At 38.1% G+C, this 27389-nt stretch overlaps 1 protein-coding gene across 6 annotated transcripts in view; it reads left to right on the top strand.

Moving 5' to 3' along the window:
* MIA2 (MIA SH3 domain ER export factor 2) overlaps positions 1-27150 on the top strand; it is a 74954-nt gene extending 47804 nt beyond the window's left edge. For 3 of the 6 annotated variants that reach the window (XM_070754977.1, XM_070754948.1, XM_070754970.1), the window contains 19 exons: positions 594-704; positions 1783-1854; positions 3355-3459; positions 3820-3942; positions 4413-4536; positions 5558-5607; positions 6183-6273; positions 7628-7766; positions 8111-8212; positions 9090-9150; positions 10787-10822; positions 11898-11965; positions 13949-14031; positions 14494-14622; positions 19422-19577; positions 21704-21835; positions 22962-23035; positions 24124-24355; positions 26628-27150. In XM_070754977.1, the coding sequence (XP_070611078.1) occupies positions 594-704; positions 1783-1854; positions 3355-3459; positions 3820-3942; positions 4413-4536; positions 5558-5607; positions 6183-6273; positions 7628-7766; positions 8111-8212; positions 9090-9150; positions 10787-10822; positions 11898-11965; positions 13949-14031; positions 14494-14622; positions 19422-19577; positions 21704-21835; positions 22962-23035; positions 24124-24355; positions 26628-26824 (2085 nt within the window). In that variant the 3' untranslated portion in view covers positions 26825-27150. The remainder of the gene's footprint in view (positions 1-593; positions 705-1782; positions 1855-3354; positions 3460-3819; positions 3943-4412; positions 4537-5557; positions 5608-6182; positions 6274-7627; positions 7767-8110; positions 8213-9089; positions 9151-10786; positions 10823-11897; positions 11966-13948; positions 14032-14493; positions 14623-19421; positions 19578-21703; positions 21836-22961; positions 23036-24123; positions 24356-26627) is intronic. The other 3 variants (XM_070754952.1, XM_070754963.1, XM_070754956.1) reach the window with 3 other exon arrangements.
* The last annotated feature ends 239 nt before the right edge of the window (positions 27151-27389 follow it).

Below are 27389 nucleotides of genomic sequence, written 5' to 3'. Positions count from 1 at the left end.
GCCGCAGGTGGCACGCTGAGCCATATCTGCTGGCATGTGAGCCGTTGCCCTAGCTCAGCTCCAATGTGCATGTGTGTGCTGGCCAGCTGATTTATGACTCACACAGGGAGGGCGATTTTGGCTTCCAGAGAGCCTCTGGGGGGATGGGAGAGGGCATTTTTACCCTCCAGGGAAGCCTTTGGAGCCTGGGGAAGGCGAAACACGAGCCTATTGGGCCCACCAGAAGTTAGGAAACAGTCCGTTTCCGGCCTCCAGAGGGTTTCCGGGGGGCCAGGGGAAGCTGTTTTTACCCTCCCCAAGCATTGAATTATGGGTTTGGGCACTCACGCATGTGCGATAGCACGCGCACACACTATTTTGACACCTGAGGGAAAAAAGGTTCGCCATCACTGGACTAGATACTCTTGAATTAAGCTTTGTTATTTTTATGACATATGTATCCAGATTGATAAATTTGTATTACATTATATTTTATTTATGGGGCTGCTCCTAATTTGTGATGATTAATTACACCTAAAAGTTTATAATACCTATTGTGTTCTAAATCACACATACTTCTGAATGTCAGCATGTTTTAAAACTTGGTATTTTAGATAGAGTTTGAAAAACTGAACGGTTCAAACTCAGCACTCAAGAATGAAATAGAACAATTAGAAAAAGAATTGAAAGAAGAGAGATCTAAACAATCAGAACAGGATGATTTGGTAAGACTTCTATACAAAGCAAACAGGCCAAAAATATTACAATACAATTTGTCTATATCTTATAACTAATATCTTATTCTTTCATTTTTTTAAAAAAGTGGATTTCTCATGGTTTATTCATTTTTTCTTATTTTGACAAAGTGAAAGAAAAATATTATATAACATCAAATTTTGCTTTTGTTTTAATTTCTTAACATCTAATAATTTAATTTCTTAAACATTTTTATTTAATTATCGTGAGAGAAGATGTCAAATATTATTTCTTGATACTTGGTAGTTGAAGATTAGGAAAAAGAAATAACAATACAATATTTTGAACATTTTAATCTTTATCACAGTGCTATGATTTGATTAATTTCATGTATATATTTCTCAGAATTTATCTTTGCTATGCTCAAGATATTATAGAATAGAATAGAATATTATAAAAATAATGCTAGTTAGAATCAGATTCCCTTACATTAGTGGTGTTTATAGTTTCAGAATCTAACTTTTTTTCCTGTGTGAAAAAACTATTGCAATACTAACTAGGTATCTACTAGGCAACTTTATGAGGAAACCCTGTAATTAAAGCAATGTTTAAATGGCAATGCAGTATATTGATCAAGGTGTTAAAATATTTTTAGAATACTGTATTTACTTTTTAAAAGTATCTATCATTCTAAGATCTTTGTTTAGTCTTGCACATTTTTAAAAAATTTGGCTCCAAAATACTTTGCTAGAAAGAGCGTGGATAAGTGGTAGGACTCAGTATCACAGAATATTAAAAATATTTATTTCTTTTGGAAAATGAAGGAATTACTATTTATCAAGTCAGAGCGTTTGGTTTTGAGGGTTTTTCTTTTGAAAACATTTAAAACATTAAAGAGGGAAATGTTAAAAGATCACAAGACAACAACTGACTCTTTCATGTAACATATATGGCATTCTAACAGTTGAAAATAATTTTGAACAATATGTTGCCTAGATTAAAAAAATGTAATGGTAAATTAAAACATTCAGTGCATAGACGTTTTGAGTTGGCAGTATTAATCACATTGAAAAAAAATTATGTAAAAAATGTTTAATATTTTTGCAGATGGCTGAAATGCAGACAAAAAAGGCATCTTTAGAAAATGAAGCAAAATCTATCCAGTTTCAAGTAGCTGAGGTAAGCCAATATTTAACTTGATGTTTGTATGGACAAGTGGGGATTCTTCAAAACAGGGTTCTTGATAATGCTCTTTTTCTCTCTCTAAAAAGTGATGTGACTGATTGAGGAGCCAGTAACATCCTTAGAAATAAAGCTGACTTGATGTTGATATTTGGCAACTTGTTAATTTGTTATTTAATTTAAAAGGGGCTTTTTTCTAATGTAAAGGACAGGAAAGGTGAGCTTAATATAAATAAGGCCCCGATCATTGCGGGGGTTCCGTTCCAGGACCCCCCGCAACGAGCGGGTTTTCGCGAAGTAGCGCTGCGGAAGTAAAAACACCATCTGCGCATGCGCAGATGGTGTTTTTACTTCCCAGCAGCGAGGAGCCGAAGATTGGGGTTTCCCCGCCGCCCACGCAAACTCCTCGCTGCTGCCGCGCCCAGCCGCTCGCCCGCCCTGAAAGGGAAAGCCCCCCCAGGCCGGCTCCGATCGTTTTAAAACAGGCGCGGGGCTTCTCCGCTGACTCCTGGCGAACTTCCCCGCTTTAGGAGTCAGCGGAGAAGCGGCGCGCCTGTTTTAAAACGATCGGAGCCGGCCTGGGAGGGCTTTCCAGCAACCCCCGAGCCCGGGTTGGGGGCTCGGGGGTTGCTGGAAAGCCCTCCCAGGCCGGCTCCGATCGTTTTAAAACAGGCGCGCCGCTTCTCCGCTGACTCCTAAAGCGGGGAAGTTTGCCAGGAGTCAGCGGAGAAGCCCCGCGCCTGTTTTAAAACGATCGGAGCCGGCCTGGGAGGGCTTTCCAGCAACCCCCGAGCCCGGGTTGGGGGCTCGGGGGTTGCTGGAAAGCCCTCCCAGGCCGGCTCCGATCGTTTTAAAACAGGCGCGCCGCTTCTCCGCTGACTCCTAAAGCGGGGAAGTTCGCCAGGAGTCAGCGGAGAAGCCCCGCGCCTGTTTTAAAACGATCGGAGCCGGCCTGGGAGGGCTTTCCAGCAACCCCCGAGCCCGGGTTGGGGGCTCGGGGGTTGCTGGAAAGCCCTCCCAGGCCGGCTCCGATCGTTTTAAAACAGGCGCGCCGCTTCTCCGCTGACTCCTGGCGAACTTCCCGGGCGAAGGGCGAAGGGCGGGCGAGCGGCGAACGGCGGGCGAAAGGCGGGTGGCCGGGCGAAGGGCGGGCGAGCGGCGAACGGCGGGTGGCCGGGCGAACGGCGGGCGAGCGGGTGCTGGGGGGGCTTCGCCCTCCCGCCAGCAAGAGGGGGAATACCCAGGGAAGCCGCCCAGCAGCTGATCTGCCCGGCGCCATCTACGCATGCGTGCCCATAGAAAAAAAGGGCACGCATGCGCAGATGGTGTTTTGACTTCCGGGTTGAAAAATCGCAAATTAGCCTGTTCGCAATGGTCGGGGACGCAATAACCGGGGGATCCCTGTATAAATAAGGTCCTTATTGATTTAAGGATGATACTGTCAAATAAATAAATAAATTGATGCATGCAGCTTAATGTGGTGTCCCTGTCATTTAGGCCAAAACCACATTAAAAGTATATGAAATTAACAGAGAGCGATTGAAGACATCATTGCAAGATGCCATAGAGGAAAGCAGACATCTTCATGAAAGTGAAAAACAAGTATGTACTTTTATTCTGTTAAATATTGTAAGAAAAAGAAGAAATTCATCCGAAGGAACAAGGTCTCCCAGAGCTTCTGCTTTTATATGTAATTAAAAAATTGATACTTCGCTTTTTAGAAGATAAATTTATTCAGTACTGATGAAAAAAAATCCTTTGTGAAGTGATTTACAAATCTGGTGGATTACTGGGCCAATTGAAGCGGGAAAGAAGATTACTTGTAAAAAACGGAGTCGGGGAGATAAGGGAGATAACATAGTGTCCCTAAGCTCCTAACTCAGCTTTTACTATTATGTTTTTTGTTTGATTTGTATCACATTTCTTTGGTATAATAGTGATTTTGCAAACTTCCCTCTCTAGTTATTACAAGAAGCTGAAGGTTGGGAGGAAAGATTTAATGAACTAAATGAGCAGATAAAAATGTATGAATCTTCTCAAGCAAATCTACAGGAAGCTCTTAAAAATAAAGAAAGTCAAGTCAAGGTACACACATTTTTATTTTTTTTAGCATTGAGTGGTTTAGCAAAGAAAATTATAGAGATTGTTCTAATAAAATATATTCACCAGATTTTAAGTTAATTGCAAGTGGCTCTTTCAGAAATCAAATAAACCACTACTAGTTAGAAATTTGTGATGTCTAATAAGGAGAAAATACTTTTCATGCTTTGGCTTCTGTTTTAAAATCTTCATTGAATGGAAATTGAAATTTGCCTCCCATTGTGTGCATTTATTTTTGCTAGTGTTTACAGGATCCTGAGTTGCTACAGTAGTGCCTAAAAACTTTTTTTCTCTTTTGAAAGAAGTTGTTAAATAAAGATTTACAATACCCATAAAAGTGTAGTTTTGAACATGAAACCTATTACCTTGATATTTGTTTCATATAGAGACTAAAATTCAATCTCTCTCTCTCTCTTTCCCTCCCTCTCTTTATTCTAAAACACTATGGTACTTAGTCTCTGACGGACTGCTTGCTAAAGATGAAAGACTGGAGCTGTGCAACAGGAGAATGTGATTCTATGGGTGACAACCACAAGGATAATGATATAAAGAATGAAACAGAAAACAAGCAGTATTTGGGTAAAAATATTTGCAGATTTCTGTCATTATAACTTTGTCTTCAAAAAGAATTTAGAATAGAATAGAATACATTTTTTGGGGGGCAAAGTGTGATCAGTGTACATAAAAGAAAAGTTTGTCAAGAATCATAAGGTACAACACTTAATGATAGTCCGAGTACAAATAAGCAATCAAATCATATTAGGAACCTGTCAAAATGAATTGTAAAGATATGAGGGAATTATTTGTTTAGCAGAGTGATGACACTGAGGAAAAAACTGTTCTTGTGTCTAGTTGTTCTAGTGTTCTATAGTGTCGTTTTGAGGGTAAGAGTTGAAGCAGTTTGCATCCAGGATGTAAAGTGTCTGTAAATATTTTCACATCCCTCTTTTTGACTCATGCACTATACAGGTCCTCAATGGAAGGCAGGTTGGTAGCAGTTGTTTTTTATCCGCAGTTCTATTTATCCTCTGAAGTCTCTGTCCGTCTTGTTGAGTTGCAGAACCAAACTGGACAGTTATAGAGCTGCAAGTGACAAATTCCTCTGTAGAACTGTATCATCTGCTTATCATGCAAGCTTGTAGAGAATAGCCTATTTCATTCAAAGCAAAAAAAAAAATCCCTAAAATCTTTAGATTAGTATATTTTGGGTTTCTCAGAGGTATATGATATTAAGATCAGAATAGGGTTTTCTTGACATAATCCTTTAAAGTAAGATTAAAAGCAATGGTAAAAAAATTCTTTTGATGTCCTGTCTTCTCACACTTATATGTAGAAATTGCAGAACCAGCAGTATCAGCTGGGGGTCAGCTGCATTTACTCTAAGGATGAACTAATGTTAGGATTAGGGTCAAAGCCAACTGAGAAATTCTGTTGCTTCTCAGAAGCTTAATAAATAAACCCTTGCTATCTCCCGCATTCCCGTCTAAAAGGACATTAAAATGTTAAGGGAAAGGACAAAAAGAATATTTGTAGTGCCAGCGTTATTTTCATAAATTCAAGATTATTGCTCTTTTACTTTTTTTCTCAAATTCTTTATAAGCAGATGTTCCAGAAAAAGAAACAGTAAAGAGGCTAATTTATGCTGCGAAGGTAATTTGACAATACTTTTAATTATTTTAAAATCTGTTAAGGGTAGCGTATTAAAAAAGTTATTTGGACCATGATATTTTATATATCAGGATGTTAATGAAATAAATATTTAAGCAATTTAAGAAGTCACTGAAACTTTTTGGATTGATTACAGAAGCTATTTGCTAAAGGAATTGATAACCAGTTACATCTCCAGTTAGGAGAAGAGCTATGAAGAAAATTTCCTTAATTCAAGGTGCTTGAAAAGATGTTCTTAAGACTTGGGAATTTCCATTACAACTAGGAAGGCCACTACAATTGTAGTAAAAGTTCCCAACTTCTAAGACCATCTTTTCAGGAACCTTTGGGAAGAACTATAATTTAACATTGCCCTCCGGATTCAGGCTAATTTTTAAGTAGCATATTTAGAAACAAAACTATACATTGATCACATTTCATTGGCGAATGTTTCCTGCACTTGTAAATTACAGTACAGACAGAAAATAGGCTGGAATTAACACATTGGTTCTAGAGGGGCAAATGCATTATTTTCTAGCAGTATTGATCTTACCTAGTTTATCTTTTTCATTGTATAGCTAAATGCTCATTTAAAATCTGCGGAAATAGAAAGGAATCAAATATATTCAAAGTTAGGTGATGAAAAGAAAGCAAAAGAAGAACTTGCAGGTACAGTAATCACATTTTTGATATATTTTCAAATGACCAAGAAAATAAACTGAATAAAATTAAGGTTTTTGAAAGTGATACTATAGGAAAAAAAATTCAATTTTTTAGTTATTTCTTCTTTCCCTAAATCTGCTTATGCATGTACTGAGTAAATTCCAGATGAAGAGTAAGTCCCTTTGAATGACTGGTCATGTTGGATTTAGCTTTTTATAATGGCAGTTTTATTTAGATAATTAAGTATCTTTTAAATGAGAGTTATTCCTTGAGTTAAGATAGTTTTAAAAATGTCTTAGTTCCCATAAGATCTAAAATTTAATGATTCTTTTTAACAGTATCCTGCACCATTTATTTAGAAAAGTGTTGTCATCTGCTCTAAATTTATTGATGTTTTTTCCTAGGTTGTTGTCTGTTTTTTTCTTTCTTTTTTCCCTTTGTTTTGGGTCACCCCCCAAAAATCTTAATGGCGATTTCAGAATTGATAAAACTGGAATCATGAATATTATTTTATTTTTTAATGGGAGTGAATCCATAAACACTGAAGCTAATAAAAGATGGACTAAAACAGCAAGGCAGAAAAAATAGTGGGCTTTTTCTCTTTGTTCTCCTCTTAAAATCAATGAACACTAGTTGAATCTTCTTCTAGTATATCAACCAGAGCAGGAAAATATATATACCTGGCTTTTGCCTTTACAGACTGATGAACAGTATCTAGCAGTGAATACTTTAGAGCTATGACCTATAGTATGACCTGATCTGATAGATAAAGCACTTCTCACTAACAATGCTCCAAAGAACATTCTGTACTGTGTTTTTATTGAACACATTGAACCAGCTTTCATTGTCTTTGTTCGAAAAAGAATATGAAGGCTTAGATTTAATAATCGGTGGTATACTTTTAATACCAACAGCTCTTCCATCAGACATTTTCTGTTTTCTACCAGCTGTTTGATCAATTCTGCACATCAGCTTACAGGAATTTTGGCCCATTTCAACTATTTGAACATTAATATGTCACTGATTAATAGCTCTTCTTAACTGTTTTAAACTGGTGTATCCATGTGTAAGCCAACAGTAAAACTCAATCCTCAGATACTTGTATAATTTTTTTAAAAAACTGCTTTTTTTTAGTAGTACAAGTTATTTTTGAGCTATTAATACTAATATCAAGTGATTATATTAATACTAATATTCAGGAGTTTCTTTAAAAGCTGTAGCAATATGTACCATATTGTGGAGTGACAATAAAGCAGAATAAAATATTCCTGATCAAACCGCCTCTTTTCAGAATGAACACATAAATTTCTGAGTTACAGTTTTGTGGTTCCAATTATTTGTACTTATCTTTTTATGACAGAACGGATTGAAAGACTACAAAAGGAACATGTCGTTCTGCAGACAGATAATGTAGAGGTTAAAAATGAAATTCAAAAGCTTCAGCAAAAGCTTCAAGTCATGGCAGAACTGTACCAAGAAAGTGAAATGAATCTTCACAGGTACTTCTGGTAGTAGATTTATTGGTTAATAAATCACTCATTAATTTGTTAATTTTAATTCTGCATTAAAACTTTTCAGAGTAAAATCATGCATCATTGAAAAAGACTATCCAAGTTCTTTTACTGCTCAATTCTATATTTTTATTTGGAAATTCCACATTTCTATGGAGTAAATTCTATAGTAAGCACAAGTGATTTGCAGTTTTTATAATAGTCATCTATTATTAGAACTGCAAAACCCAACAGAATTACCTTGCAAGTTCTTGGAAATAATTTTTGTAAAAGTGGCTTTCATATTAAAGCTAAAAAAAGTTATGACTAATATAATATTTATTTTTTAAAAGGAAATTAACTGTAGAAGAAAAAGAACGTTTACAGAAAGAGGAAAAACTTTCCAAAGCCGATGAGAAAATTAATCATGCTACTGAAGAGCTGAATACTTATCGGTAATTTCACCAAGTATTATCCTAAACAATTCCAAATTTTTGAAAACGTAATATAGATTAATTGGAAGACTTCCAATCTAGCATTATACTTGAGATATTTCTAGTAATGTTTTACGTCAGGGGAAAGAAGCATTGGCCAACATATCTATGGCACAACATGCAACCTGTGTTTGCTTTCAAAGATGCTCTTACAAATGGAAAAGGAGGCTTACTCATGCAAGGAGAACTCCCATCTCCATGTTGTGTATGTTGTCCTCATGTTATAGTTATTTATGGTACATTCCCCATTAGTCTGGAGGACCATGGAATCCTACGGCACATCTGGGAAATATGCAAAAAACTGCAATCAGAAGAAGAGAGCCAGAAAAACCCTGTTGGATAATAAGAGTTCTCTTCATCCTTCGTTAAATTTAATTCAGAACCTTTTCAGAAGAGGATGAAGGATTTAGATAGCTAATGATTACTAAGAATCAGTTATACGAATTATTTTTTATGCCTTTTTAAAATCACAAATTCTGGCATCTTAATTATCTTTAATTTAGGAGATAATTCTGCTAAAGTTCATTCTTTCCACTTGATCCGTAAATAAGAGCCCGTTGTTTAAAGGCCCGTTGTTTAAAGGAACTTCAGTTAAAAATACTTCCATTCACAATGTGTTCTGTCACTTTTAGGCAAAACTGAGTTTCGCAAGCAAAGAAATTGCAACAGGGAGGTTGTGATACATTTGATAGATAAGCGATATCTGATTGGTCTCCTTTTTCAATTGTCTTGCCAACTTCATCTGGTTTTTAAAAGAGAAAACTAATTTACTTGCACCTAAATTATTTAATAAAGTTAAGTAATAATAACAGTTTCTCCTTATAACAATATTTTATAGTAATCGGGCAAAAGATCTTGAAGAAGAACTGGAAAGAACTGTTTGCTCTTATGAGAAACAAGTATGTATTTTCTTAATTGGAAATTATCTTAAAAAATTACTTAATATAACATTGCTTCAGTTCATTGGCCTCTTTAAGGAAAAAAAAGTAGTTGTTTGAAATTACTTTTCAGTGCTGTTCTAAATTATTTCAATTGAAATTTTGATTTATACCCATTCTTTCATTCAGGAACTTATATCCATTTAGCCAGATTTAAAACTTCACAACTTTTAACTATTATGTAATGAAGGCTGAATCTTAAATGTACATGAAAGCAAATTGATAGGACATTTATAGAATCCTTTCAGTAAAATTTGTTGTCTGATAAATAGATAGAAGTGTGGTTTAATTGTTTTTAATTTAGTGGCAGAGTTTTGTTGACGGAATATCTTATTGTAGCTTATATTCTATAGTGTAAAGCAGTGTTTCCCAACCTTAGCAACTTGAAGATATCTGGACTTCAAGTCCCAGAATTCTCCAGCCAGCATTTGCTGGCTGGGGAATTCTGGGAGTTGAAGTCCAAATATCTTCAAGTTGCCAAGGTTGGGAAACACTGGTGTAAAGTACTTAAAAGTATTGTGTTCCATATTTGATTTCTGTTAAGACAAATACAGTGATCCCCCGCTCGTTGCGAGGGTTCCGTTCCAGGAGCCCCCGCAACGAGCGGGTTTTCGCGAAGTAGCGATGCGGAAGTAAAAACACCGTCTGCGCATGTGCAGACGGTGTTTTTACTCCCACAGCGCTAGCGAGGAGCCGAAGATTGGGGGCGGGGCGGCTGTTTGCCGCCGGCATGGAGGGCTTCCTAGCAGCCCCCCAAACCCGGGTTGGGGGTCCGGGGGGCGCTGGCTCTCGGCGCTTTTGAGCTGAGTCCGGAAGCGAATTCGCTTCCGGACTCAGCTCAAAAGCGCCGATAGCAAGCGGCAAGGAACGGCTTGTCTCGGCGCTTTCGAGCTGACCGCTGTCAGCTCGAAAGCGCCGAGACAAGCCGTTCCTTGCCGCTTGCTATCGGCGCTTTTGAGCTGAGTCCGGAAGCGAATTCGCTTCCGGACTCAGCTCAAAACCGGCGATACCAAGCGGCAAGGAACGGCTTGTCTCGGCGCTTTCGAGCTGACAGCTCGAAAGCGCCGAGACAAGCCGTTCCTTGCCGCTTGCTATCGGCGCTTTTGAGCTGAGTCCGGAAGCGAATTCGCTTCCGGACTCAGCTCAAAACCGGCGATACCAAGCGGCAAGGAACGGCTTGTCTCGGCGCTTTCGAGCTGACAGCTCGAAAGCGCCGAGACAAGCCGTTCCTTGCCGCTTGCTATCGGCGCTTTTGAGCTGAGTCCGGGAGCGAATTCGCTCCCGGACTCAGCTCAAAAGCGGCGAGAATGAACGGCGTGGGCGGGCGAAGGGCGGGCGGCAGCGAGGAGTTTGCGTGGGCGGTGGGGAAACTCCTCGCTGACGCCAGCAAGAGGGGGAAGACCCAGGGAAGCCGCTGCCATCTACGCATGCGTGCCCGGCACGCATGCGTAGATGGTATTTTTGACTTCCGGGTTGAAAAATAGCGAAGTACCCTGTTCGCAATGGTTGGGGACGCAATAAACGGGGGATCACTGTATGTAAAATGTCGCTCAGTTTGGTTTTACTTCTAAATTAATGTATAGTTTTGTTTTAATAGATTAACTCACATGAGAAAAAAGCTCATGATAATTGGGTAAGTTAAAGCACTATTTTACTGTCCATTTGAAAAAAAAATTACAGCATTGGTGTAGGGTGTTTTCAATAAGGAAGGCTACATACATGTTCATCTGTTAGATTTTTTTTTAAAGACATGATTGCTCTTTGGGGCTATAGATGTTTCAAAACGGCCCTGTTCCTTTATGTTTTTTGTTAACTTTTATTCTAATCATATTTACAAATGGCCAATCTACCTCATTAAGGTAGATAATAGTATTTTTATTTTTTTCTTAATGCTTTTACTTTTGTAAAAAAAAAGGCTTAATCATATTTCCTATAGCACAACAGAAGGAAAGCTCCAGAGTTAAAAAAAGAAGAGTAGTCACCAAAGCTTTCAAAAGTTTTCAGTGCCACACACATACATATCTTTCCAGATTTCCCCCCCCCAAAAAAAGATAAATCAGAAGTGCAATCTTATTATTTTCTGTTTGTGGATGCTACTTACATTCTTTTCTGAATTATGACTTTCTGAATTTAACAATAGTCCCCATTTGTTAAAATAGATTCCTTAAGTAAATTGTCCTTATTATTGTAATAGATTAAGGATTTTCTAAAATGGTAGTTCATTCCAAAACTAAATGTATATGTGGGTGCTAAACTCTTATTTAGTAGTGCCCCGGATAGAGTTAGTACAATGATATGAAGATTGTTGCACTGATCCAGATGTAAAAAATAATAATATCCAAAGATAAGTACCAATGATAATATCTGTATATACCAGTTGCCTTAATGCAGGAGTTCCATGAAGATGAATGGATAAATTCTTAAAAGTAATTAACAACGAGGAAGCAACAAATTATTTGATTCACACTTAATGCTAAAAGTATTTAGGCATATAAAGTGCATTGGTACCCATAAAGCTTTAGAATGTGGACTTAAACCTAAGCACATTGGATTTGCAAGCTTTATCTGATTGTTATTTAAAGTAAGGCATAGACCGTAAAGGTAATTATTCTAGATTTTAACTAAAATTATTATATACTTGAACTTTCAAAAATTATAGCACATGTATTTGTTTAGACAAAATTTTGATATTTGCTATATATTTGAAGATGACAGCCCGGGAAGCTGAAAGACAACTGAATGACATGAGAAAGGAAAATCTGCTCAGAAGACAAAAGTAAATATAAAGATGTTCATGTTTAGAAGTTTTAGAATAAGTATAAAGATGTTCATGTTTAGAAGTCTTACCGTTAGTTCCAAGCATAAATTATTTTTGGATTACTGTTTACTTCCTAGTGTAATCCTTTTTATAAACAGTAATTTTATTAAACATTACAATTAAAGGATAACAATTGAAACAAACATAAAAGAAAAGAATAGAAAAATAGAAAAAGAAAAAATAACAGTATAGTAAAGAAAAAATAGTACAGTATCTAAATAAATTATTTCTTTCTTCTTCACCCTGATCTCTTAGTGGCTTGATTTTATCAGTTATGGTATCTTTCTGGACAGTTTTAGATTTGATAAAAGGGTCAGGGTGTTACATTTGACATTAGTAGGGGAGGAATATAGGCCTAAATCCCTGCTTTGCAGTGATACTCAGAGTTTTTTCCTCTCCACCACTATTTGACACATAAAGCCACTGGATGAAGCCATCAATTGAAACAGTGTTAAGTATCTTCAGTATGCTGATAATATAAAGCTTTGTATATGTCCTTGGAGCCAACCAAGTGGTACTGTCAAGATTTGTTCCTCACGTCTGAAGGATGAAGTGGTGTGGATGGGAAAGGAACTCAGAACGATTGTGAGATTTAGGGCCCTCTCCCTTTCTGAAAACTGACCACCTTTAGTTCTGTATGAGTTGCACTCCTCCCAAAAGAACTGCTGTGCATTTGGGAGGTCGCCATGAATTGGTGGGCCTTTGCACAAGTTCATATTGTATGCTAGTTGCACTTGATTCTTAATCAGAAAGCCCTGCTCATGCTTTGATCACAATGCACTTGGACTATTTCAATTTGGTTTACATCAGGCTGCTCTTGTGGACCATCCAGAAACTAGAATTACCATATTTTTGGAGTATAAGACTCACCTTAGTTTTTGAGGAGGAAAATAGGGAAAAGAATCCGCTTAGCAAATATTCATCTGGCTAGCATCCTTGGTCTGGTCAGCTTCAGCACATTATTTTATTCCCTGGTTAGGGCTTTAAAAAAACCTTATTCAAAGAGAGTAACAATGAAAGAGCTTACAAGCCAGTAAGAGCTGGGAAAATCACTAGCACCTGGTTAGGGTTGGGGGAAAAAACATTCGGAGTAAGTAGAGCAATGAAAAACCCCCTGCAAAGACTTAGGGCTTGGAAAACATTATTCGCAAAGAGTAATAATGGCTGGGGGGGGGAAAGCTTCAGGGGGGGAGCTATATTCTACGTATAAGACGCACTTGAAATTTCAGCCTGTTTTAGAGAGGAAAAAGGTGTGTCTTATACTCTGAAAAATACGGTAATCTGTAATGTAATGATGTGTAGACAGGACTACATAACAACACTACTACATGAGCTTAATTGATTTCCTGTAGGCCTCTGGGTACCGTTCATGGGCATACTTATGTTCACTTCATAGAATAGTTTTATTTAATGGTACTTGCTCTGTCCATGATTTCAGAACAGCATGTTCTATTTGGGTGGCTCTGGTCTTCTGTAAGACTTAAAAATGTATCTTCCCTTTTCTTCTCCCACACTCCCAAAAATACCGGGTTAATACAACCAATGAGCCTGCTGGAAAATTGGTTTGGGATTTTACATATGTTGAGTGCTTCTGTTTGTGCTGTTCTGTTAGCCTCTCAAAGTCATTTTGAAAGTTTGGGAAGCCACCGAAATCATATGTGTCTATAAATCATTGAATCGGACAATGCCTGTGATCTACAGCAGTGTTTCCCAACCTTGGCAACTTGAAGATATCTGGACTTCAACTCCCAGAATTCCCCAGCCAGCATTTGCTGGCTGGGAAATTCTGGGAGTTGAAGTCCAGATATCTTCAAGTTGCCAAGGTTGGGAAACACTGATCTACAGTATCTGATGAACTGATTTTTCCTTTGCAGTAGAAAAACTAAATGATCGAAGCAGTCATATGGAAGATGATAGTTTTTTGGTTTTTTCCCCCTTCAGTTTGACAGAAATAGAATTTAAACACCATCTTTTGGAAAAAGATCCGTATGCTTATGATGATACAGCCACAGCCTTTGGCAGAGGTATGGCGATTTATTTGATTCCCAGTGTACTTTAAATAATTAAATGCCTTAATTTTTGAACCAATCTACCAAACTACCCCTTCAAGTGTAATTAGCATTTGCATTTCATGAAATTACAAATACATAATCCCCCCCCTCCCCTAGTGATTCTTAAATCAGGGGTCTCCAATCTTGGCAAACTTTAAGACTTGTGGCTTTGTTGGCTGAGGGATTCTGGGAGTCGAAATCCACAAGTCTTAAAGTTGCCAAGATTGGAGGCCCCTGTCTTAAATAAAATCTACATAATTCCCTAAATGAAAAACTGAACTACATAATTGCAGGGCTAATAAGAAAAGTCAAGTTAGTTGACTTCATTATGTTTTCAATTTAAACTTTCCAGTCTGAGCTGATAAATAATTGTTGTTTTATCCACCCACTGACATTAACTTTTTGAATTTTAGTATTTTGTTTTAACTGTTCCAGAGCAGTCCCCATATGGACCCTCACCAATGGGCAGACCTTCATCTGAAACGAGACCTTTTCTTTCCCCCCCAACCTTATTGGAGGGTCCCTTAAGACTTTCACCTGTGCTTCCAGGTGGAAGAGGAAGAGGTACACTTCTTAAATTTGAAAACTTAAATGATTCTGGATTCTCTCTCCTCTTGGTCTGTCCCTCCTTTCTTGGTAATAATTCTGCAAAGTCGACTTTAAAAAAATCATTTTCAGCTAAATTTGTTTTGTCTATATAAATGGTCTCTAGCATGGAGCTGAGAGCAGTTATTCCATATATCCAACTTTAGGTATGACATATTATTATGAAAAACCTACAGAAAGAAGGCTCCTGTTCATGGAAGGACTTTTTTTTTACACTTGTTCCTGGCTGAAACTTTTTGTAAAACTTTGATCTACAAGTACCTTTGAAGCCATTTCAGATTATTTGAAATTAATTTACTTTTTTAAAGTCCTAAACCGATACTGCTTATGTATTAGATTAATAAAAACTGGACCAAATGGTAGTTTTAAAAACTAAAATAAGTGAGATAAAAGGAAAAGCAGATCATTATTATCCTTACATTACAATAAAATACTGTATGGGTTTTTCCATCTTAGATGGTTGATTGTGGCCTAAAGAATGGCTTTAAAACTTTTATACTTTATTCCAAAATTGCTGGCATAAGACAGTCTGTAATGAACAAGCATAATGAAGTAAGTAAGAGATCAGCACCATGCCATGGTTTGAGAATAAAAATAAGATACTCAAACGGTTTACCTGCTTTTGAACTACGACTAATTAAAAATGAAAAGGTTGAATAAGGTCGAACATAGTTTCATTTTCTTTTTCCTACCTGTTTATTTCTCTTTTATCCTTCTAAAATAAGCAAAACTCTTTAAACCTCTTTATAATATGTGATGGATTTCTTGGAGGAGGTTGGGTTTGAGACAATATTGGGCTCTGAGTACAATGTTTGTTTGAAAATATATAGCGATTAGGTTGATGAAAATATTTCCTTCCTTCCTTTGCTTTATAGGACAAAACTTAATATAATATGGATTTTTTTCAGGGTGATGGTGGTGGGTTTTTTAAAGCAGCAGCCTGACATGACTAATCAATTATATATCTAAGGCAAACAGAATACTAAGGAAATTTGCAACTTTTGCAGACAGGACAAAACACAATAATAGTTTGTTTTAAATTGGAGAATTGGAAAAAGGGTAACCATAGGCATCTCCTCCCTTTATCTTACTTGCACTGGCCTACTGCATGTTGATACAAATTCTTACATATTTCCTGTTTATATTTAAGAACAATAGAACAATACAAACATAGGTAATTATAGAAGCAGTGGCAGAGAAAAGCACCATGGTTGAACTTTAGTGACCAAAGGTTTGAGTGTTTAACAGCAATTAAGAACAGGGCCAGATTCAAAGATTCACAGTATTTTTAGAGTTCTAGGCAGTTAACAAAACTCTTAAGGGATATAAAGAGACAGATTTTCAACAATGGATGTTTGTGGTCAGATAAAAGTTTTTATCTGAGAGCCAGCTTGGTGTAGTGTTTAAGGCATCAAGCTAAAAAGTGTGTTCTAGTCCCAATTTAGACACAAAACTGGGTGAGTCATTTTATTCTCTAGTCCTAAGGAGGCAAAGCAAACCCCTTCTAAAAACCCTTGCCAAGAAAAGTGAAATGACTTATTTAGGCAGTTTCAAAGAACTGGTCACTATTGATAAAAGGGGAGGGAAAAGGCAATCTTACTTGATCTCTGTTTGAAAGTCTGAATCTCTTCAGACAAGAAGAGCCGGGATGGCACAGTAGTTAGAGTGCAGCCCTGCAGGCTACTTCAGCTAACTGCTAGCTGTGTTCAGCAGTTCAAATCTCACCACCGGCTCAAGGTTGACTCAGCCTTCCATCCTTCCAAGGAGGGTAAAATGAGGACCCAGATTGTTGGGGGCAATAGGCTGATTTTGTAAAGCGCTTAGAGAGGGTTGTAAAAGCACTATGAAGCGGCATATAAGTCTGAATGCTATTGCTGTTGTGTGGTGAGGAAAAGATCCTGAGGATGTATCACAGTAACAGAGGAAAAGGAAGGTCGAGAAAGTAAAGGAGGGAAAAGAGAAGAAAATATGAAGTAAGAAGTGAAGTAAAATATGAATATGATTTGTCCTTTCCTAAAATCCAAGATGACAATTATTAAAATAAGGATAAATTAGTAAAGTCTTCACTTCTTAAAGCTGAAATATCATTGTATAACAGAAAAGAAACGGGAATACAGTGATACCTCATCTTACGAACCCCTCGTCATACGAACTTTTCTAGATACAAACCCGGGGTTTAAGATTTTTTTGCCTCTTCTTCTGAACTATTTTCACCTTACAAACCCACCGCCGCTGGGATGCCCCACCTCCAGATTTCCGTTGCCAGCCGAAGCGTCCGTTTTTGCGCTGGTGGGATTCCCCTTCAGCATCGCAAAATCAGGAGGTGGGGTTTCCCATGGAGGGGAGCCTCAGGGGAATCCCACCAGCACGAAAACGGGCACTTCGGCTGGCAAAAGGGGTGAATTTTGGGCTTGCACGCATTAATCGCTTTTCCATTGATTCATATGGGAAACATTGTTTTGTCTTACGAACTTTTCACCCTCCGAACCTTGTCCTGGAACCAATTAAGTTCGTAAGACAAGGTATCACTGTATAACATTTCCACAATAATATTGAAACCAAATTATACTAAAAGAGGCTTGTTAGAGCCATTTACAGACTGCCTCACAGTTAAAGTACATAATATCTAAAATGTACATCGCTCTGGTTTTTTTAAACATTTTTTTCTGGCTAGTGTTCACTGGCCCAATCCTGAATGTGTGTGGAAGTAGAAACACATGCCCTTTAATAATTATATGAAGAGTTCTTTAAAGTTTAATGCCCATAACAAAAGTGAATTTTCACATATATTATTTCAGAGGTTTTACTGCTCTAGATTGGACCACGGGGTATTTGCAGTGGATATAGAAAGTGTCAACCATCCCATTGACATGTACAGCAAAAGAAACTCCTAGGAGTAAAACTACCAACAGATCCATATAGGCACAGAAGCAGCAAAGCCAGTTCTAAGGCGTTGACAAGAAACCCAGCATAGTAAAGCTTCCTTTTCCTTACCTGGGCCACCTGGTGTCCACTGTAGACAAATCCAGGTTAAGCAGTTTATTTTGGAAAACGGACTGCACCTTTCAAAAGTCTTCAGTGTCTGACCTTGGGCTTGTGAGATTTTCTCAAGCTGCAAATGGCTCACATAAATTCCTTTTCTACCTCCCAGCGTCCCACACATTCCAATCGTATCCATGCCTTAAGCTTTTTGGCAAAGTTGCCATATTCTTTTGAATTTACACATTGGGGGGGGGGGGATCAGACTCCGATAAATCAGTTCTGTACAATTCAATTGAGCAACAAACTAAACTTTTTAGGAAGAAAAATAATAATAATAAAAACTACAAAATAACAGTTGTATAAGTGTTCACACCTTTAAACAAATACTTCATTGCACCTTTTGATTTTATGATAGCATTCAGTCTTTTGGGTTGGGATCCTATCAACATTGGCATTGGGATCCTATCAGCATTGCAAAAACTGGCCCATTTTTGCCCATTTTTTCACAAAAACAGTCTTTTTGCCTTCCTCCAGCCCCCAAGAGCAAAAATGGGATGTTTAGGCGGGGCTTCAGGAGGCCAATTTTTTTTGCCTTTTTGCTGTACCAAATACAATGGTATTTGATGTACAAGATGCACCGACATTTCCACCCTCCTTTGGTGGGGAGGTGCATCTAACAGTCCAAAAAGTATAGTAGGCGTCTTAGTAATATCACTGTTTTTCTCTACTTCTTGTTGATTATCTTCAGTATGTTTCATGGTAAAATTATTTGTACTCTTCTGACTAATACCTTCCAACAGTGAGATCCCTTTGATACTTTGTAAGCTCTTTGCAGACCATGGCTTTTGGTTTAAGAGGCAACTGAGTAAATATCAGAAAAATCCTCCCAAAACAGCTGAACTTTATATGGATTTGATCAGTTACTTTAATTGATGGTAGGTGTGTACTGACTACTATTTACCATCAGTTTGAATATGATTGGTTAATTCTAAATATAATCACATCCCTACTTATAAGATGGTATACTTATGCAACCATGCTATTGTACTTTTTATTATTTCCTCCCTAAAAGATTTATGTTAGAAATATAGAAGATTGACGGCAGAAAAAGACCTCATGTTCCATCTAGTCTGCCCTTATACTATTTCCTGCATTTTATCTTAGGATAGATATATGTTTATCCCAGGCATATGTTTAAATTTAGTTACTGTGGATTTACCAACCACATCTGCTGGAAGTTTGTTCTAAGCATCTACTACTTTCAGTAAAATAATATTTTCTCACGTTGCTTCTAATCTTTCCCCCAACTAACCTCAGATTGTGCCCCCTTGTTCTTGTGTTCACTTTCCTATGTTAGTTTTTCAATTGAATTATAGAGCTTGTATGTTACGGTAAAGGTTGAAAAACTTCTGAAGTGATTTACCTTGGTCTGATATTTTTACCTCTTAAAAATCTTGCATTTTAACTAGATTTTCTATATTCACTGTACACCTTGAAGAATCAGTATTCAAGATGCATGACACAAAGCTTAACTTAAATATCATAAACCGGTTATGTGTTGTTATCCTAGTTCTAACTTCAGTGAGATTTTACTTATGTATATTAGTCAAGTTTATCTTTTCACTTAACTTGATAAAGGAATACAAGTTATGATAAATATGAGACAACAGATTTACATGTTTTGAAATGGACATTGTTTTGGTATTTATAGGTTTAGTTAAGACTATTAGATACTGAGCTAATTGGATCCATGGTGATTTTTTCTTTTTGATTAGGTTCAAGAGGACTCGGGAATCCTGGCATAATTGAAGTTGGTAATGAAAGAGGAGAGCTGAACACTAGGTTATCTGATCCCCACAGGCCACCTTCTGACACTGGATCTTTGTCACCTCCATGGGATAGAGATCACAGAGTAATCCTCCCTCACCCAGGTAACAAAACTGAATCTGCCATTCTTTGCTACATGCAGAAATGAAACTACATTGAAATATTACTGAGATCTCCTTTGAAAATAATCTTTGATTTGTGTTCAGTGGATGTATATGTATAAATCATTTGAAGGTGGTATACTCTAAACATTGTTCTTTCCTCAGAATATTTATTGATTTACATCCCACTTTATTAATTTTATAAATAACTCAGGGTGGAGAACATTTGTTTGTTTGTTTGTTTGTTTAGATTTATAGGCCGCCCTTCTACACGTGGACTCAGGCTTACAAGGTTAAAATAGACACGGTAACAATAAATAAAATTATAACAGTAGGAATATAAATAAAACCCACTATAAAAAGCAATCAATCATCCCTCGTTGATACTAATGGCCGTAGAGCAGTGTTTCCCAACCTTGGCAACTTGAAGATATCTGGACTTCAACTCCCAGAATTCCCCAGCCAGCGAATGCTGGCTGGGGAATTCTGGGAGTTGAAGTCCAGATATCTTCAAGTTGCCAAGGTTGGGAAACACTGCCGTAGAGAACTGTCGCTCATGGACTCCCCAGGCCTGCCGGCATAGATGTGTCTTTTAATGCCTTTTGAAAGGCAAGGAGAGTGGGTGGGGCGGATCCAGCGGTGGGCTACTAGCCGGAACGCTAAATTGGCTCGTAAGTTCTTGCGGGACCAGCACGATTTTGCTTCTGCATCTGTGGAGGTAGCAAAATCGCACACAGAGCCGCAGGTGCACCCATGTTTTGGCAAGTTTTTTTGCTTCCGCGCATGTCGAAACATGGGCGCACCTGTGGCTCCGTGCGTGATTTTGCTACCTCCACAGGTGCAGATGCAAAATCGCACTGGTCCCGCAAGCACTTATGAGCCGTGGCGGCGAGCGCAATTTAGCGTTCCGGCTAGAAGCCCACCACTGGGCGGATCTCGGGGGGGAGTTGGTTGCATACCTATTACATCCCTTTTTTTACAGAAATAGCTGATTTAAAATTTTAAAGCGGTATATTTTTGGTTTATTTAATCTAAAACCTAATTGACTAGAACCCTAGAACCATTACCAGAAAATATATAAAGTACATTCATAGTACCGTTGTACCCCTACTTAAGAACGCCTCTACTTAAGAACTTTTCTAGATATGAACCGGGTATTCAAGATTTATTTGCCTCTTAAGGATCATTTTCTACTTAAGAACCCGAGCCCGAAAAAATTTCCCAGGAAATTTGACAGCGGCACGAAGGCCCGGCCAGTTTCCTTGCCACTCCCCCTTTAATCCTGGCCATCTCGGGATTTTCTGGGCTTAAGTGATGCTTAAGTAGGCTTTGGCAGTCCAGAGCAAACGAAGCATTTTCCTTTCTCTGGGCGCTTGGACAGGGAATAAACCTCTGTCAGTGGCCAGAGAAAAGAAACGCTCCCTTTGCTCTGGGCAGCAACTGTCCTCCTCCTCTTCTTCCTCCTGCTCCCACCCAAATTCTGAGCTTTTATTTCTTTCCTAATGGGTTTGCACACATTATTTGCTTTTACATTGATTCCTATGGGAAAAATTGCTTCTACTTACAAACTTTTCTACTTAAGAACCTGCTCACGGAACGAATTAAGTTCTTAAGTAGAGGTACCACTGTACTGATATTCATCTAGTAATGGGATGGGATGTCCCAGGAATTCCTCAGACTAGTATAGTTGAATCATTTCTCTAGCATTGAATGTTACAATTTAATTCTCCAGAGAAGATATGTTACTGAGAGAAATCCAAAATTGAAATGGAGAGGAATTTCCTCACCATGAGTGTTATTAAACAGCCTGATTACTGGAGTCATTGGAGCTCCATTACAAGACCCCTTCCAACAATAGCTGGATAGCAATTTCAGGAAAATGGCATAAGCAAGTGGTATGGATTACAGGACTTCCTCCACTTTCCCTTTCAGTTTTTAAGATTGTATCATTCTATGTTAGAGTAAGTAATAAGTATCGGATTTCCATTAACATTTCCTGGGAGCATGAGCCTCTTATTCATTATAGTTTAACTTGTAAGTACTGTTGTATAAGAAATGTGAAATAAAATAAATTGTAGGCGTTGTTCAGGAATCCTTTAAAAAAAGTTTTATTTTTTATTAAACAATAGGTCACCTCTATAATGAGCAACCTCTTCCTCCTCGAAGACCGGAAAGATTTTATCCCAATCCTTTAAACTCTGGAAGGCTCTCAGGACCAGCTGAACTGAGAAGCTATCACATGCATTCAGTGGATAAAACAGGTTGGAATTGTAGTTTTTAAACGCTTAAATTTAAAAGAAATACTTGGAAGTAATTCTTTAGAACCTAGACAAATGCACTCATTTTGAGGCTTTAGTTCTTCTTAGTAAGATAGTCTAAGAATGTTTGTAAGACATCTAGGAATGTTAGTAATACTGTAGGTGTGGTAGTACAGCTCTGTTTCTAAATTCTCACATTGAAAGCAACAGTGCTGGAAGTTAGGAAACCAGTGAATCTACTTTAACCGCTCATCAGATGTTGAAAATAGCTGTGTTGTGAGAATAGAAAATAATATATGCAACAAATATTTTTCCCATGCTGCCCCATAACAGCCTTTTCAGCAACCTTGACTGTTCCCTTGGGCTGAGTATGTTGCATGGGGATGCATAGGACTTTGCATAAAATCAGGTAGAAGAACATGAACAGGATTGAGGCTGAAGGGAAGTTTAGTTAGAAAGTTTTTAAAAAACAATCAAATACAGCCCAATACACTCAGTACGATTTCACGCTAAATATACTGCTCAAAAAAATAAAGGGAACACTTAAGAGAATATAACTCCAAGTAAATCCAACTTCTGTGAAGTCAAACTGTCCACTTAGGAAGCAACACAGATGGACAATCAATTTCATTTTGTTGTCAGCATATTCAACTTTGTACAGAACAAAAGTATTCAATGAGAATATTTCATTCATTCAGATCTAGGATGTGTTATTTGAGTTTTCCCTTTATTTTTTTTGAGCAGTATATATTTTAAAGACATTTAATTCAACACTAGTAAACATTAGTTATTCAGACGTGGAAGCAAATCATAATAAACATTTCATTTTCTGTAGCTAGCATGATATTTAATAAGCATTCTTGATTCTTGCACACTAGTCACGCAAGTGTGAAAAGGGAAAGTCTTAAATGTTCTGTGTAGGAATGTTAACATTGATTCACTTTGTCTCTATATGGGGTGATTCATCTTTTTGAATGCAGAAAAGTAATCACGTTTCTCAATTTGCATTTTTACTTAAATGTGAGAAAACATTGCATTCGACATTGTATCTTGTCTCTAGCCATCTGGAAGGAATATGTTTGGGAGTTTGCTTAAGGTTAAAATGTGTATTCCTTTCTTTCACATCCAGATGGACCATCATCTGAAAATAACTCAAGAATGGACTTGAGTGGTGATGGATTAAGAGATCATCCGAATGACAGTGTAAGTAAAACACAGCAAAACTGAGGAAAAAAAATTGAAAATTGCAGTGCTGGAACTAATTTTGTATAATTTCTATTTGTATTTATCTTTACGTATGCAAAGGCTACCATATTCATGGCACCGAACCAGGGTATCTACGAGACTGCCTTCTGCCGCATGAATCCCAGCGACGAGTTAGGTCCCACAGAGTGGGCCTTCTCCGGGTCCCGTCAACAAAACAATGTCGCTTGGCGGGGCCCAGGGGAAAAGCCTTCTCTGTGGCGGCCCCGGCCCTCTGGAACCAACTCCGCCCGGAGATTAGAATTGCCCCCACCCTCCTTGCCTTTCATAAGCTCCTTAAAACCCACCTCTGCTGTCAGGCATGGGGGAACTGAGATATTATTTCCCCCTAGGCCTTTACAATTTATGCATGTTACGTTTGTTTGTAGGGATGTTTGGTTTTACACTAAGGGTTTTTTAGTTGTTTTAGTATTGGATTTATATGTTTTTTATTACTGTTGTTAGCTGCCCCGAGTCTATGGAGAGGGGCGGCATACAAATCCAATAAATAAATAAATATTCTGACACTGAATAAATGTTAGTTCAAGCAGTGCTTCTATAACTGAATGATTATATAACTGAAAAAGCAAAAGGAAAGAAAGAACCTAAGGTAAAAACCGTTCTTTGGTGATGACTGGATTGCATTCCCTATAGAGAAAAGGGCTTAGATTTCATCCTCGTTTGGTAGTTATGCTCTCAGAAAAGGCAATTTTTGCTATTTCTCCCTCTTTTGAATCAGGGAAAACTTTTATTGATTGAGGGTTCACATACAGGGAAGGCTTAGGGGGGCCAGAGAAGAAGGTTGCTGAATGAAAATCCCATCCTCCACTTAACCCAGAAGTTTTCACGGTAATCTCTCTTGTTTTGTGATCCACACCATTGTATCTATTTTAATTAATGTCTTTTCAGTTGCAGCTTTTGAATGCATTCTGTTTGGTTTGTACCTTTGATTTTGGATTCCATTTCTTCTCTAGTCTACTTTCAAAAAGCACATGTAAATGACATATGCTGTTCAAAAAATTAACTTGCCTACATTTCTTCTTTTACAGAATATGTACCATATACACGATCAGTCTCTTCCTCCTGAAAATGAAACCTTAGGACCAGGAATTGTGCCACCACCACTTCCCTTTTTGAGAGTTCCTCTAATGCCAATGGATCCAAGGGGATCTTTCATGAGAAGAGGTCCTCCGTTTCCACCTGGCCCTCCTAGTTCTATGTATGGTTCACACGAATATTTTCCAAGGGATTTTGCTGGTTTGCCACGTCCTCTATTACCAAGTAAGTAACTAGTTCTAAATAGTAAATAAATTTCTAGTAAAACATTAGCAAAGCATAATAATTTGAAGCATAGCCCAAAAAGAAATAGATGTATATAGATCTGATGTATCTTGTGTTGGTCATGACCTTTAAAGCCCTACATGGCATTGGACCAGAGTACCTCCAGAACCGCCTGCTACCGCACGAATCCCAGCGGCCAATAAGGTCCCACAGAGTTGGCCTTCTCCGGGTCCCGTCGACTAAACAATGTCGTCTGGCGGGCCCCAGGGGAAGAGCCTTCTCTGTGGCGGCCCCAGCCCTCTGGAATCAACTCCCCCCAGAGATTAGAACTGCTCCCACCCTCCTTGTCTTCCGTAAACTACTTAAGACCCACCTATACCGCCAGGCATGGTGGATTTGAGACATCTTTCCCCCAGGCTTATTATAATTTATGTTTGGTATGTATGTGCTGTTTGGTTTTTAACTATGATAGGGTTTTTAGTTTTTTAATATTAGATTTGTGCCATTATAATATTGTTTTTATCCTTGTGAGCCGCCTCGAGTCTTCGGAGAGGGGCGGCATACAAATCTAATAAATTATTATTATTTATTATTATCTTTTTCTGTTAATACTTAATAGAATAACAATCCAATCCCCTTACTTTTGAGATTTAAACCCAGTTAATTTGCCTAAGTACTTCCGATACATGATTTCCCTACTTTAAACTCTTTTAAGAACATGACATTTATTATTAAAGTCGTTGCTAAACACTAGCTCTATTTAATAGCAACTTATAGTCCTAAGGCACCTTCTTAAAGAGTCTTTGGGAAGGATGCTTCCGTGTTGGACTCAGATGCCATGTGCCAGGTCCCTATGCTCTGCCCCAAAGCTTTTTAAGGTGACCTCAGGCTATCCCAAGAAATTTTGTCAAGGTTCTTTCTCCTCTTTGGAAGTTGTGGAGACCGAGATGGGTAAGGCCTTGAAGATCTGTTGGTTTTTTTTCAGTCGTTACAATGCATTACGAAATATTTTTGCTAGGAATTTCAGCTGCATTATATTGTACTGAATTATACTAATTTGCATTATGTCTTTGTATGTTACAAAATCACTTAGAAACAATTTTAAAATCAGATAGCAGGATGGGTGAGCAGATGGATGGATGGATATGAGAACAGGCAAGTCTAGCAAAATTAATTAAAATTCACCTCTGATACAAGGATCTTGAGTTCAGAGCAAGTTTCAGATTGATGCTTTCTTCACAGTCCGATTTAATGGGAATTAAGAGTTCATTATATTGAGAGAGCATCCACTTGGCAAAGGCAGATTTGAGAGGGTGAACCATTAGATTAGATTAGATTTATTGGATTTATATGCCGCCCCTCTCCGCAGACTAGGGGCGGCTCACAACAATGGCAAAAAAGTACATAGTGACAAATCTAATATTTACCAATCTAATTACGGTTTTAGGTTAAAAAATTCATAAAAGCAACCCCAATATATATAAAAAACAAGCACACAATCAATCAAACACCAAAACAACATGGGCAAGGGGGAGATGTTTCAATTCCCCCATGCCTGACGGCAGAGGTGGATTTTAAGGAGTTTACAAAAGGCAAGGAGGGTGGGGGCAATCCTAATCTCAGGAGACAGCTTGTTCCAGAGGGTCGGAGCCACCACAGAAAAGGCTCTTCCCCTGGATCCCACCAGACGACATTGTTTAGTCGATGGGACCTGAAGAAGGCCAACTCTGTGGGACCTAACCGGTCGCTGGGATTCCTGCGGCAGAAGGCAGTCCCGAAGATATTCTGATTAAAAAAACCATGAAGGGCTTTATAGGTCATAACCAACACTTTGAATTGTGACCGGAAACTGATCGGCAGCCAATGCAGACTGCGGAGTGTTGGAGTGATATGGGCATACTTGGAGAAGCCCATAATTGCTCTCGCAGCTGCATTCTGCACGATCTGAATTTTCCGAACACTTTTCAAAGGTAGCCCCATGTAGAGAGCGTTACAGTAGTCGAGCCTCGAGGTGATGAGGGCATGAGTGACTGTGAGCAATGACCCCCGGTCCAAATAGGGCCGCAACTGGCGCACCAGGAGAACCTGGGCAAACGCCCCCCTCGCCACAGCTGAAAGATGTTTCTCTAATGTGAGCTGTGTTTCATTCATTGTTGTAATCTTTCTTTTAATGAGATTTTTAAAAATCTTGTCTGTTACCAGTTGTTTTGAGTTATGTGTCCAATGCTCTAAATTCAAACTGAGAAAGATGTTGATAATTCTCTTTGAACAGTGAGAGCTCCCTTTCCTGTGAGGCCTTTTTTACAATATCCACCTCCTCCAAGAGCTGGCTTTTTTCCTCCTCCTCCACCACCACCACCACCACCACCACCACTATCTGATAACAGAAATGAGGTTTCTGCTGACTTAACACAGCTGTCAAGTGTATCATCTACAGATAATCAAGAATCACAACAGGAAACTAGTTGAATGTCATTTTGTTTTTGACAATTCTCCCGACTGAATTATTTCTTCTCAACTGAAGTAACTTGTTACTTAATGAACTCTATTATTGCTCAAATTGAAGCTGAATAGAGTAATTCTCAGGAGAGTGATTTGTAAATACTGTATTGGTTTAACTGTGAATAAATTATAACTGTACAGCAGCAACTTCTAAATACTTTTATTTTGCTTATCTAGATGTAAAATTTAGTCTGATAATAAGAATTCTCTAGCTGTCTTTTGACTACACCTGGCCTCATGAAAAGCATTATGGTGAAATGCAGATGTTAAAAAATAAAAAAAGGTTTTAATAATTTGTAATATTTTGATTATTTAATAAGTCTGTCTTTTTTTTTACACCAATTCTGAAAGTATACTCCAGGACAATCCTTCTAAAGTTTTGCATAATTAGTCCTCAAGTTCTGACTGCTTGCTTAATGACCAAAGTTATGACTTATCTGGAAAAAGGGAATTAACATCCAATTCCAAAGTTTTGGTAATTCCTGATCCCTTCTGGGAGGGGTACTTTGAGCACCTGACAACACAGTCACAA

Source organism: Erythrolamprus reginae, chromosome 1 (assembly GCF_031021105.1).
Source record: "Erythrolamprus reginae isolate rEryReg1 chromosome 1, rEryReg1.hap1, whole genome shotgun sequence".
Classification (NCBI taxonomy): Eukaryota; Metazoa; Chordata; class Lepidosauria; order Squamata; family Dipsadidae; genus Erythrolamprus; species Erythrolamprus reginae.
The sequence above is the reverse complement of the archived record's forward strand: the minus strand, read 5'-3'. Positions and strand labels throughout refer to the sequence as shown.